Here is a 15,203-nt window from a genome sequence, read left to right on the forward strand (position 1 = left end):
TGGTGGTAATGTAAATTGGTACAACCACTGTGGAAAACAGTATGGATGTTCCTCAAAAAGTTAAAAATAGAAATATCATATAATCCAGTAATTCCACTAGTGAGTATTTACTCAAAGAAAATTAAAACACATTCAAAAAGATATGGGCACCCCTATGTATATATAACATTATTTGCAGTAGCCAAAATATGGAAGCAACCCAAATAGCTACTGATAGATGAATGGAATAAAGAAGATATGGTGTATATATACAGTGGAATATTACTCAGACATAAAAAAAAAATGAGAATCTTGCCATTTGTGAGAACATGAATGGACTTAAAGGGTATTATGCTAAATGAAATAAGTCAGACAGAAAAAGACAAATGCCACGTGATTTCATTTATAGGTAAAATCTGTAAAACAAAACAAGTAACAACAAAAAATTCAGACTCTTAAATACAGAGAACAAACTGGTGGATGTCAGAGGGGAGGTGAATAGGGGAGATAGGCAAAATAGGTGGGGGAGTAAGAGACATAAACTTCCAGTTATAAAATAAATAAATCACGGAGATGGAAAGTACAGCATAAGGAATACAGTCAATGATAATGTAATAATGTATGGTTACAGATGGTGACCACATTTAATTGTGATGAGCGCCGAGTAATGTATAGAATGTCAAATCACTATTTTGTACATCAAAATAACATGTCAGCTATACTTCAAAATAAAATAAAGGCAAAAGGTTATTTTGTGAATGTGCAAAAAAAAAAAAAATTCTTCTTACAAAGAAACCCTAGACGCAGATGGTTTTGCAGGGAGTTTTACTAAACACTGAAAAATTTACAGAAACTCTTCTACTCCAAAGAAAAAGATGGAATAGTTCCTAATTCAACCTACAAGAATGAGCCTAATACCAAACCCAGACAAAGACATTATGAGAAAGAATAATTATAGGCCCATTCCACTCATGGATATAGATTCAAAATTCTAAACAAAGTATTAGCAAATCAAATGCAGCCATGTTATAAAATTATTACAGACAACAACAACCTGGGTTTTATTCTAGTTATATGAGGATAGTTTAATATTAGAAAATTCATAAATGTAACCCACCACACTAAAAGATTAATAGAAAAAAAAACTTTATCTCTCAATAGAATCAGAAGCCATTTTATACAATCCAACACCAAATTCAAATTAACTTCATCATTCTGATTAAGAGTATCTAAAAAAAAGCTAAAGGAAGCATCATTTTAAATAGGGAAATGTTACATATGTAACCTTTAAAATCAGGGGTGAGACAAAGATGCTCATTATCCATCACTCCTCTTCAACACTGCTGTGGAGGTCCTAGCCAATGAGGTGTTGTGTGTGTGCACAGGCTAGTGCACGTGTGCGCGTGCAAATACACACACACACACACACACACACACACAAGGGAAGCAAAACTATCATTTACAGATTATGACAGCTGACATAGAAAGCACAAAAATGAGCACAAATTATTAGAAATGACCTTTTTTTGGGAAAAGAAGCTACAAATGACAGAAGTTAACACGGAGGCTAAATGTTAAGATTTGTATATTAAAGAGCCTGTTGTATTTCAATATACTAGCAGAAAATAAATAGAATGCATAATTACACAGAACAAATTTTTTCTAACAGTATCAGAAAATACCAAGTATCCTGAAATAAATCAAACAAAGGAGTGAAGAACCTTTATAGATATATTTATAAAAACTTAGGAGACATTAAAGAAGGCATTAAAAATAGCAGATATGTTCATGAATAGGAAGATTTAATACAGTAAAGATGTAAATTCCCTCCAAATGAACTTATGTATTCAACTGAATTTCAATCCTACAAAAATTTATTCTAGGCAACTTATAATCACCTTTACAAAATATGACCAGGATCTGTGCGAAAAAAAAGTAAAGGGGGGCACCTGGGTGGCTCAGTCAGTTAAATGCCTGACTTCAGCTCAGGTCATGATCTCAGTTTGTGAGTTCGAGCCCCGCATTGGGCTCTGTGCTGCCAGCTCAGAGCCTGGAACCTGCTTCAGATTCTGTGTCTCCCTCTCTCTGCCCCTCCCCTGCTCACACTCTGTCTCTCTGTCTCTCATAATAAATAAACGTTAAAATAAATAAATAAATAAATAATAATAAACGCTAAAAAAATTAAAAAAAAAAAAAGTAAAGGGCCTTATGAAAAAGTAAAGGGCCAATAACAGCAAGAACACTTCTAGCTTATGGAGGGCAAGTCTGTCCGACAGATATCAAGACTTATTATGCTATAATAATGAACAGAGTGAGATATGGGCCAAAGATAGACAACAAATGGAACAGAGCCCTGATATGGAACCACACTTGTAGGAAAACTTTGGTATCTAACAGAGGTATGATGTCAGAACAGAAAGTAGGAAGAATATTTAAAAAAAAAAAAAAAAAAAAAAAAAAAGGAGCAGGGAGCCTTGGTGGCTCAGTCAGTTAAGCGTTGAACTCCTGGTTTTGGTCAGGTCCTGATCTCACGGTTATGAGACCAAGCCCAAGCTCAGGCAGCACACAGCCTGTTTGGGATTTTCTCTCTCCTTCTTTCTCTGCCCTCCCCTGCTCATGCTCTCTCTCTCTTTCTCTCAAAATAAATAAACTTAAAAAAAAGGTGCTATAAAGTTAAAATTTTCTCTCATTTGTCACTTAAACTCTTGTCTTGTTCTGATTATGCAACAGAAAGGATACTAAAGTCATGATTGTTTTGCTGCTGAATTATAATGTCAGAATAAATAAAAACTTTTCCAATTCAACAAACATTAAGCATAGAGACTTATTTCGATTGCAATGCCAAATGATCTCTAGGGAAAAAGAAATCTGCCATATAAATGCTAAGGCAGCAATTCTGATCCTAGGAATCCATAAACCTTCTAAAACGTACATAAAGTTTTGTGTGCATATGCATATTGAGTATTTTTATGTGGGGAGGCTCTAAAGCTTCATCATCTTCCTAAAGGAATATAAGTTTCCACAAAAAATAAATAACCACTGTACTTAAATAAACAAATATTTAAGTACAATCAAACTATTCTCAGTAGTTACTTATGAAGAAAAGAAAGTTACAGCTAAAAGGAAGAAAACAGGGATATTCACATATTATGTGCATTTAAATTTAAAAAATTTTTTTAATTTTGAATAATTACAGATTCACAGGAAGCTGCAAACATAACAGAAAGCAGTCCTGGACATGTTCACCCAATTTTCTCCAATGGTAACATCTTACGTAACTATGGCACAATGCCAAAATCAGGAAATCAACATTGATACAACCTATAGACCTTATTCAGAATTTGCCAGCTTTAACACATAATCATTTGTGTATATTTGTATTTATGTAATTCTATGAAATTTTATCACATACCTAGATTCATGTTACTACCACCATATTCAAAATATACATCTACTCTATCACCATAAAGCAACTCCCTCATACTTATAGCCTCATACCAACCACTAATCTATTCTAATTTCTAAGAATATATTATTAGGTATTCGTAATACTTCTGTAAATTCCCCCAATGCATGTACATATGTGTGTGTAATACTGTATGTAGTATTTATACGTATGTAGATATATACATATGCACATCATATAAACAAATGTACACACAATCTTAAATGCATAGAGAATTTTTCAGAAAATACTTTAAATCCTTAATAGTAATTTGCTTTAAATAACAGTATTGAAGGTATTAGGGGAAAAATGAAGGCCTTCTAATTTTTTTTTAACTTTCTATATATTTTTAATTGTGTACAATCAACATATTTTATAATTTTTTTGTAGAGCAATACTTTTAAATATCCCTCGTGTAAACTTTTCACTGGCCAGATTTAAGAAACCATTAGTTCACAGTAATTTTTTTTTTTTAATGTTTTTTTGAGACAGAGAGAGACAGAGCATGAACGGGGGAGGGTCAGAGAGAGAGGGAGACAGAATCTGAAACAGGCTCCAGTCTCTGAGCTGTCAGCACAGAGCCTTACGTGGGGCTCGAACTCACAGACCGCGAGATCATGACCTGAGCCGAAGTCGGATGCTTAACCGACTGAGCCACCCAGGCACCCCTATTCTTTAGACGCTTGTAGAAAATTCCTAGGAACGCAGGGTGATTACAGGAAAGGAAACTAAATAAGCTGATAGGAAATCAAATTTGTAATATGCTCTGCTAAACTGTAAGTTTAGTGGAGCTCTTTCCAAAAAGAAGTTGTAGGTACATAATAAAATACCTCTCTGTTAGCCTTAAATCCTAATTCTCATTCTGCCATGTACTAGTTATGTGATCTGAGTAAGGTGATTGCCTTCGCAAGCCTCATTTTCCCCATTTGTAAATGAGTCTATGATAATATTCACCTTCACATCCTGTTCAGACAAGTTTATCAATGGGGAAATACTTAACACAGCCACTTGTCCATGTAACGGAAGTTATGATATCTGGCCATATTATTTCAAACAACAATGGGTAAAGCAACATAGTGGAAACAATACTAAACAATACTAACAATACTAAAGCAACATAGTAGAAAGACCCAAATTGGAAGTTTCTAGGCATGGACTCTCTTTCCTTAGCTATATCAAATTCAAGAGTTTGTTTCTCTCTACTGAAAGTTCAATTTATTTACTTATAAATAAAACTGCCACCTTAAGATCATACAAAGTACTATGTGTGAAAATACTAGAATACTCAAAGCACTATAAAACTCAAATGTATATCAAAGCTAAAATATTGGACTGGGAATGAAAGAAATATTCTGTGAATTAAAAAGACAGGCTTAATGGATATAGAGTTGGTAAGTTGGAGATAGGAGCTGAAGAGAAAAAAAAAAAAAGAAAATAGGGGCTGGAGTCAAATTAGTCTTCTTAGAGTGCCACCACTGATGTCTTCATTTGTAAAATGGAAACGGAAATAGTACCAACATTCCAGCGTGGTGAGGATTAATGGGATAATGCCAGTAAAGCTTTTAGAACACTTCTTGGCACGCAGCTCCCATATTTATTATTTGTTGTCGTTACTATTTACTGATTTATTATTTATTATTTTAGAGAGCAAGAGAAGGCGCAAGCAGGGGAGATGAGCAGAAAGAGAGAGAGAATCCTAAGCAGGCTCCATGCTCACTACAGAGCCTGATGCAGGGCTTGATCCCATGACCCTGGGCTCATGACCTGAGCCAAAATCAAGAGCCAGACACTCAACCAACTGAGCCACCCACGTGCCCCATTATTGTTATTATTATTATGCCTTAGCTTACTTAGCTGTAAAAGGTGGGATAACACCGACCTAATAGAGTACACATGAAAAATAAATGAGGTATTAGTAGGGCATGTCAAGTAATACTTTAATGGAAGCCGATTAACAACAAAACTAAGAACAGTTGGCCTAATATCTCTAACCAAATAATCTATGCATCTTTTCCAGAATATCATATACTTGCATTATTTTTCTTATACAGTTAGAAAATTTCTTAAAATCTTCCATCAAATTCATTTTTAACAAGCTAACAATCACACTTAAGAAAATTTACTAGGTTGGGACAAACATATTAAAAGAGACATTTCAAAAAACTAACATTCAGAAAATTTTAACAATATTTTCAATAAACTTTCAATGTAAAATAACTGAATTCCAAGTTAAGAAAAAAGTTAATATTTAATAGAAAAATAAATTATGTTAGAACCTATAAATATTGTTGGGAGTATTCTTTTAATTATAGTTTAGTAGAGAAAAGAGAAGAAAAAAATTGTTCCACCCTACTGCTTTAGTATTGCCTTTTCTCTCCTCACTACCTTTAGAAAAAATGGAATAATTAAAAGGGAAGCAACAGGTTTTTAAAACCAAGTTATTAATTGCTACCATCTACTTTCTACTTAGCATTAACAATAAATTTTAAAATATTCCATTAACCTTTTTCGTGGCTTTATGTTTTTCTTTAGTTTTTTGTTTTTAAGTCCCTTATTTCCCAGTAGGAGCTCACAGAAAGAACAATGCTTTCCTTTTTTTTCCCTCACATAAAAACCCCATATTTGGGTATTCTTTAGAGAAAGCATTTTGATGGAGTGGCCGTTATCACGTTGCAATTCACTGGTCTAGATAATTCCTACAATATCAGTTCTAATAACCTGATATTTATTATATACACATCTGTATGAGTGACTTTTAGTGCTTTAGGTTCCCCAAAGCTGAAGCCTAGTAAGAATCTTTTAGGCCAGAACGGATGCAAGGATGTTCTATTCTGGACTCCACGGGAAAACTTACTTTGTCTCCAATTCTATTCACAAAGCAATTAGGTAAAGTCCAAAACACTGGGTCCTGAGTAAAATGAGAAGCCATTTTCCCATAAACCAACCTCACATTAATAGGCAAGTTACTGATTTAACACTGGGGCTAAGAAGTAACCAACTACTTAGAAAAATCTGTTTTCTTGAATAGGTAGGTTACCCTCATCAGGATTGAAACCGACAGAACATGTTCAAACAATTCAGCACTGCCCTGGAAAATCCAAGAGGGTACCAGGCTTGCAACAACAAATGATAGGTCACTTCCTTCAGGGATTTATTTATTTATTAAGTATATTGGACCAAAGACCTGCCAAAAAAAATTATGAAACAATTTAAAACATTGCCATTTAGATGGAAAATGAGGTTCATTTAAGTAACACATGGCCTATGTCTAGTCAACACCCATGCAGCGGTACACTATTTGAAACCATTTCAAACAGCAAATTAGAATTGACTCAAGAAGATAAGTATCAGTACTCACTTTTTATTTCTCGGAGCAGCATTCGGATAAGGATGGTCTGAAGTGGTTCAACCATCAATTTCCTCCACATATCCAATGCTAGCTGCCAGGAAAAATAAAAATTATCAAGGCTGAACTACTTTTAACATTTGTTAAAATGTTAAAAGACTCTTCAAAGCAAAAATACTCTTTCAAGTATTTATAACCAAAATTTCAAAATTCAAATGAAAACTGAATATACATAAAAAATAAATTTCTAAGTTATTTATTTATTTTTTTGAAAGAGAACGCACGCAAAAAGGAGGGCAAGCAGGATAGGGGCAGAGGAAGAGGGAAAAAGAATCCTAAGCAGACCCCACACTCAGCACAGAGCCTGAGGCGGGGCTTAATTCCACAACCTAGAGAACCTGACCTCAGCCAAAATCAAGAGTTCGATGCCTAACCAACTGAGCCACCCAGGCGCCGCTAAATTTCTAATTTAAAATGAAAATGACTACCACATCAGACTTGTACAAGAAACAGAATTAAGGTTTTATCATTAACTGAAAGTCTTAAAGACATAATTGATTAGATTTTTATGAAATAGAATTTATTGAATGTTAAATGCCCAGTATTATGGAAAGGCTAAGACTAACAGAAATAAAGGAATTATGTTAAAGTGATTTAGCTGTTGGCTGATTTTTGAAATTACAAAACCTCTCATACAAACATAAAAGGAAGGCCAACTAAAAGAATAATAAAATAAAACATTCCTGTACTCACCACCCAGTTTAAGAAACACAACTTCCACATTACCATTGTACCACATATCCTCCTACTTTCCCCTCAAAGGTTACAACCACCCTGAAATTTGTGTTAAATCATTCCCTTGCTTTATAGTTCTACCAAATGTCTACATGTCCCTATAATATTTTTCCTGTCTTAAGTCCAGTATAGTCAACACACAGTGTTCTATTAGTTTCAGGTGTACAATATAATGATTCAACAATTCTATACATTACTCAGTACTCATCAAGATAAGTGTACTCAATCTCCTTCACCTATTTCACCCAGCCCCCACCCACATCCTCTCTGGTAACCAGTTCTCTGTAGTTAGGAATCTGTTTCTTGGCTTCTTTTTTCTTTCCCCATTTGTTTTGTTTCTTAAATTTCACTTATGAGTGAAATCATATGGTATTTGTCTTTGTCTTATTTCATTTAACATTATACCCTCTAGATCCATCCATGTTGTTGCAAATGACAAGATTTCATTTTTTATGGCTGAGTAGTATTCCATCGTGTGTGTGTGTGTGTGTGTGTGTGTGTGTGTGTTTGTGTGTGTACGTACCAATTCTTAACCATTCATCTATATCAGTGGACACTAGGGCTATTTCCATAATTAGGCTACTGTAAATAATGCTGCATAAACACAGGGGTGCACAGATCTTTTTGAATCTGTGTTTTCATTTTCTTTGGATAAATACCCAGCAGTGGAATTACTGGATCATATTTCTATTTTTAATTTTTTGAGGAATTAAAATTAAATTAAAAATTTTTAATTTTAACCACTGTTTTCTGCAGTGGTTGCACCAATTTACATTCCCACCAACAGTGCTTGGGAATTCCCTTTTCTCTACATGCTCACCAACATTCACTCTATCTTGTCTTTTTGATACTAGCCATTCTGACTGGTGTAAGGTGATTTCTCATTGTGGTTTTGATTTTTTCATTTCCCTGATAGTGATTTGAGAATCTCTTCACGTGGCTGTTGGCCATTTGTATGTCTTCTTTGGAAAAAGGTCTATTCAGGTCCTCTGTCCATTTTTTAATTGAATTGTTTGTTTTTTTCGGTACTAAGTTGTATAAGTTCTTTATGTATTCTGGATATTAACCCTTATTAGATATGTTATTTGCAAATATTTTCTCCCATTCACTAGGTTGGCTTTTTGTTTTGTTGATGGTCTCCTTTGCTGTGCAAAAGCTTTTTATTTTGGCATAGTCCCAATAGTTTCTTACTGCTTTTGTTTCCCTTGCCTGAAGGAAACATCCACAAATATGTTGCTAAGGCCGCTGTCCAAGATTTTACTGCCTGTTTTTTTTTATGAATGTTATGGTTTCAGGTCTCACATTTAGATCTTTAACTCACTTTGAGTTTATTTTTGTGTATGGTGTAAGAAAGTGGTTGTTTCATTCATTTGCATATAGCTGTCCAGTTTTCACAACACTATTTACTGAAAAGACTCTTTTCTCCACTGTATCTCCAGCCTCCTTTGTCATAGATTAATTGACCACAGAAGTGTGGGTTTGTATGCATGGGCTTTTTATCCTATTCCATTGATCTATGTGTATTTTATGTGTCAGTACCATACTGTTTTGATTACTACAGCTTTGCAATATAGTTTGAAATTAGGAATTGTGATACAGTTTTGTTCTTCTTCAAGATTGCTTTGGCTATTTGAGGTCTTCTGTGGTTCCATACAAATTTTAGGATTATCAGTTCTAGTTCTGTGAAAAGTGTTATGATATTTTGTTAGGGATTACAGTCAATCTGTAGATTGTTTTTGGTAACTCCTTGGTTTTTTGTTTTTTGTTACGTTTCTTTATTTTTGAAAGACAGAGAGAGACACAGCACGAGCAGGGGAGGGACAAAAAAAGAGAGAAGACACAGAATCCAAAGAGGCTCCAGGCTCTGAGTTGTCAGTACAGAGCCTGACGCGGGCCTCAAACCCACAAACCATGAGATCATGACCTAAGCTGAAGTCAGTACATTTTAACCGACTGAGCCACTCAGGTGCTCTTACTCCTTTTGGTTTTAACTGGCATCTTCTTGAGCGAGGCTGGGCATCTTTTTATATGTATTGTATGTCTTAGTTTTTTTTCTGTGAAATGCCCATCATCTCTTTTGCCCATTATTCTATTAATATTTATCTTGTTTTCAATAAAACTAGGAGTTCTTACATACTGTAGAAATTAATCCCTTGACATATATACTGCAATTTGTCACAGTTTTGTGACTTAACTTTTGAGTTCTTTTTAAAAGTGTTTAGTAAAAATACATTATATTTTAATGTCTCCATTTTATCAATCTTGTTCCTTTATGTTTGTATTTTTCATGTCTTTTAAGAACTTCCCTAGCCTAATGTCAGGGATATGTGTGCTCTTATATTGCCTTCTAAAAGTTTTCAAGTTTTGCCTTCCACATTTAAATTCCAATACATTTTTCCCATAGAGAGTACAAATTATTTCAGTATCAAAATTGACTGCTCCATCTGTTTCCAACTTAATTGCATCTATACAGCTATTAGTCTGGTTTTAGCCTCTATTCTGTTTCCCTGGGTAACTTTATTCTGATCAATTGGTAATTCCATTTCAATAAGTAAAGCATCTGCTTCCCAGAAGGAACATTCTTCAAGTTTCCCCTTATTTTTATATTTTTAAATAGCACAAACAGGGAAAAAGAAAGTGATACAAAGAAAATGTGATCTTATAGCTGTGGTGGGAGAGAAAAACTAAAGCCTTTTGAAAGCAAGCTGGTGGTGCTATCAAAATTCAGGATGCTTTGACTTCCAGGTACCAACTCTACGACAATTTCTGCTCATGTACAAAGAGATATATACTTAAATGTTAACTCCCTGAGTGTGAGGTTTGTGTCTATTTTGTTCACTACTGAATTCCGAGCATATAGAAAAGTGCCTGGCACACAAAGGGGTTTAAAAAATACTTAATAAATGAACAAATGAACAATGATATCACAGTGGTATTTTCAACAAGAACTGTAAACTAAGGAGAATAGTCTAATAAATGATAAATAAATATTTTATATCCCTATTATAGAATACTGAGCTCTCACAAAAATAAACTTATATGAAAAGAACACCTCACGTGGATAGAACTAGAGGGTATTATGCTAAGCGAAATTAGACAAAGACAAATATCATATGACTTCACTCATATGAGGACTTTAAGATACAAAACAGATGAACATAAGGGAAGGGAAACAAAATAATATAAAAACAGGGAGGGGGGCAAAAAACTTAAGAAACTCATAAATATGGAGAACAAACAGAGGGTTACTGGAGGGGGGATGGGCTAAATGAGTTAGGGACATTAAGGAATCTACTCCTGAAATCATTTGCTGCACTATATGCTAACTAACTTGGATGTAAATTAAAAAAATAAAGAACAACAACAAAAAAGAACACTTAGACACATTAACCAAAAAACAAACACAAAACAAGCAAGAAATACAAGTTCCAAGATATATGGTGTGATATCATTATGGTTATATATGCTATGATTCCATTAACATTTAAAATTAAATTGTATGTATAAATATTTACATGCAAATGTGCAGGTAAAATTCAGAAAAGACAAAACCAAATGGTTTATGGTGATTTCCTCTGGGAGGAGTGAGCTTGACAACGCTGGTGATAAGGGACCATCATTAAAATCTTCTTATAACCTTACTAACTAAAGCAACTACTGTTAAGATTTGTTATTTCCCACTAATCCATTACTCTGCATCCTTTTTCCCCCTGCAGGTTTTATTCCTATTAAACATACAATGTGTCCACATTTTTTCATAAAATATTTTCCCCTTTATTAAGTTTCTCTGAAGTATTTTCTATTACTAATTCATCCTTTGCCTTTATAACAAAATCATATTGTATCTATTCTTCTATGTATGATTTTTTTACTATTGGATATTGGAACATTTGGATTGTCTACCCATTTAGTCACCCTTACTAACAATGATTACCAGGAATACTCTTAAACAGTTAAACTTTTTTTTCCATATTTATCATTTTTCACAGTGTAGATTACTAGACATGGGATTAACCTAATTAACAATATTAACATTTTAAGTCTACTGAAAGATGATGACAAATTTCTTTCTAAAAGGATTATTCTAGTAAACTTTCCTCATGCTGCAATCTTAGCTGTTTATTTCTTTTATTAACACCCATCACAATTTGACATTTAATTTCTGTATCTTATTTGGCACTGCTTCCCCATGAGGACAGGGAACTTCTGTCTGTTTACCATTGTATCCCAGTGTCTGGTTAGTCAACAATACGTAGTACGTGAAATAAACAAACATTGTACTAGAGTATTTCTTTCACAATGAATATAGCTTTATGTAACTTCCCACATTTAAATTTGCACTGTGCCTCAAGAATCTGAATGAATTACTTGACCTGCACACTTAATTGTTTCACTCTGGATTTAATTACTTTTTAAAGTTAAAATAAATTTGTCATGGGACACCTGGATAGCTCAGTCGATTGAACGTCTGACTCTTGATATGGGTGCAGGTCATGATACCAGGGTTGTAAAATAAAGCCCCCACAGGTATGTGATGAGTGTGGAGCATGAAGGGGTCATGAAAATAAAGAAAGACAGAAAGAAGAAAGAAATAAAGAAGGGCAGGACGGAAGAAAGTTAAGAGACACGAATCTCGATTTTCTCTACTCTCATCGCCCTCCCTCCTCTCTCTCCCTCCCTCCCTCTCTCTCTCTCTCCCCCCCTCTCTCCCCCCTCTCTCTCTGCCCCTCTGCCACCGCGCATGCACACACACATGCTGCCTCTCTCTCAAAATAAACTTAAAAAATAATTTCTTATATCCATAAATCTGTATTTCCTCTCAAGTCCATGACCTTTCCACTTTTTTAACTGCAAGAGTCTCAACATTTTTTAAAATGCATTTTATGAGCTTTTTTCATAGTGGAACTATTAACCTTGTCATTTATCATCCACATTAATTTAATTATTAAAATAATACTAATCACATCTCTTCTGTTCTCATCTATGTGAAGATTCTTAGGAAATCACTGCAGTGTTTTATTAACATTTAGGATGTCTCAAATCTTGACAATTTTGGGGGTGCCTGGGTGGCTCAGTCAGTTAAGTGTCTGACTCTTGATTTCAGTCTAAGTTGTGATCTCCTGGTTCATGGGTTTGAGCCCCATGTCAAGCTCTGCACTGACAGCACAGAGCCTGCTGTGAGAGCTTTCGGATTCTCTCTCTTCCTCTCTCTCTGCCCCTCCCTTGCTTGTTCTCTCTCAAAAATAAATAAACTTAAAAAAATTTTTCGACAATTTTAAGGTAGTCAACACAGTGTCCTTGAAAAAAGGACAGTGAATGAAATTACCTCAATATATATATTAAAAACACTCCTATGCTTGCCAGTCATTTAAGAATTTCCTACCTCTCCTATTTCCATAAGTGGTTCATTCATATCTACACCACCATAGCCATACTGAAGGTCAGCTTCTGTCAATTTATTCTTTTTAATAAACTGGGTGTGAGATACCTGAAAAACAAATATAATATTATTATTAAAGTAAGTAGGGAAAACAAATAACTGTTAAAATCAGTAGTAAAACAAATAACTTGCAACTTTAAAACAATAATTTTGGGTTATAAATCAACTATAAAATAGTTTGGTAATATATCAAATTAATTATGCAGAAATTAGAAATATAATTAAAAAGGAACAAAAGTATTAGCCAAACTTTCTCTGCAAGGCCTTAAGAGCCAAATATATGACCTCTAGAGTGGGGGAAAAAACCCTATCACCCCAGTTTCACTTTAAAAAACTCAAGGGTAGGGGCGCCTGGTGGCTCAGTCAGTTAAGCGTCTGACTTTGGCTCATGCCATGATCTCGCAGTTCGTGAGCTCGAGCCCCACATCGAGCCCCACATCGAGCCCCACATCGAGCCCTGGAGCCTGCTTCAAATTCTGTGACTCCCTCTTTCTCTCTGCCCCTCCCCTGCTCACGTGCGCAGTCTCTCTCTCTCTCTCTCTCAAAAATAAACGTTAAAAAAATTTTTTTTTAACTCAAGGATTTGGTCTAAAACTTTTCAGTACTCCTATAGCCCAATAACTCCTCCCAAGGGGCTTCTATAATCCTTCTACCATCTAATTAACTCATTCCCAGATTCTCTTGGTAAGTTCACTTTGTAAAGAACTTAAACAAAAAAAATGCTTAAAAAATAAAAATCCAGGTAGTCATTCAACTTATATTTCATCACCAGGAAAGATGTAATAAACAACAACAAAAGAGATCATGATCAGTAGACAGAAAATGAAATAGACTGTTACAGACAGTTAGAAAGTATGGGCAAAACTGACAAAGGTAAAATCACTTTGTCTACCACAGGACAATCGCTTTATAATGTTTCAACATATTCTAAGACAAGTAACTAAGAATTACTGAAATGAATAGAGTTCTTTAAAGTAAATAAAATATGTAGAAAGGGCTCAAAACATTCTAGTACTGGGGTACCTGGGTGGTTCAGTCGGTTGAGCATCCGCTTAGGCTCAGGTCATGATCTCACAGCTCGTGAGTTCGAGCCCTGCGTCGGTCTCTGTGCTGACAGCTCGGAGCCTGGAGCCTGCTTCGGATTCTGTGTCTCCCTCTCTCTGCCCTAACCCACTCGCATTCTGCCTCTGTCTCTCTCAAAAATAAATAAATATTAAAAAAATTTTAAAAAGAAACATTCTAGTACTCACTTTTCACAATCCTAGATTTCACTATAATGCCTTTGATACATATATTTTTAACATTTATTTATTTTTTTTTTCACGTTTATTTATTTTTTGGGACAGAGAGAGACAGAGCATGAACAGGGGAGGGGCAGAGAGAGAGAGGGAGACACAGAATCGGAAACAGGCTCCAGGCTCTGAGCCATCAGCCCAGAGCCCGACGCGGGGCTCGAACTCACGGACCGCGAGATCGTGACCTGGCTGAAGTCGGACGCTTAACCGACTGCGCCACCCAGGCGCCCCAACATTTATTTATTTTTGAGAGATAGATACAGCACAAGCAGGGAAGGGACAGAGAGACAGGGAGACACAGAATCTGAAACAGGCTCCAGGCTCTGAGCTGTCAGCACAGAGCCCGAGGTAGGGCCCAAACTCACAAATCGCGAGATAAAGACTTGAGCCAAAGTTGGACTCAACCAACTGAGCCACCCAAGCGCCCCTCACTACAATGCCTTTAATGCTTACTTACCACCTGAAAGGTTCTGTCATGTGTATATAGTTAAAGACATATAATACTTAGGCAATAACCACAAAATCTTTATATTAAAACGCACACTTTCTAATGTTCGTTGCATCAAATGAAAAGTCCACTTTACATGTGCAGACAACTAAACTGAAACAATGGCAACAAAAATTTCAACTGTGTATTTTACCACCAACTCTAGGAGATGATGCAAAATACAATTCTTGAAAGTACAACTCAAAGCTGTATAGACACAACCATGTACACAAGTTGCACTCCCACACTAATTCAAGCCTCTAGACTCCAAGGCTTAAACCTGGTACTCTGTTTGATATTTTAGACTCCTCTACCCATATGTACAATGTCCTAATATATTTTTCCTGCAAAATGTCATTTCATCCTTCCTTCTATTCTCACTACGATCCTCATAATTTTATGCTGGGTTTTCAAAC

At 35.2% G+C, this 15,203-nt stretch overlaps 1 protein-coding gene across 1 annotated transcript in view; it reads right to left on the minus strand.

The window, feature by feature from the left end:
* Window positions 1-15,203, minus strand: part of CUL2 (cullin 2) — a 155,850-nt gene that overhangs the window by 45,038 nt on the left and 95,609 nt on the right. Inside the window, 2 exon segments of the mRNA XM_030322212.2 lie at window positions 6,779-6,864; window positions 12,949-13,053. Of these exon segments, the coding sequence (XP_030178072.1) occupies window positions 6,779-6,864; window positions 12,949-13,053 (191 nt within the window).

This window comes from Lynx canadensis, chromosome B4 (assembly GCF_007474595.2).
Source record: "Lynx canadensis isolate LIC74 chromosome B4, mLynCan4.pri.v2, whole genome shotgun sequence".
In the NCBI taxonomy this organism is placed as follows: Eukaryota; Metazoa; Chordata; class Mammalia; order Carnivora; family Felidae; genus Lynx; species Lynx canadensis.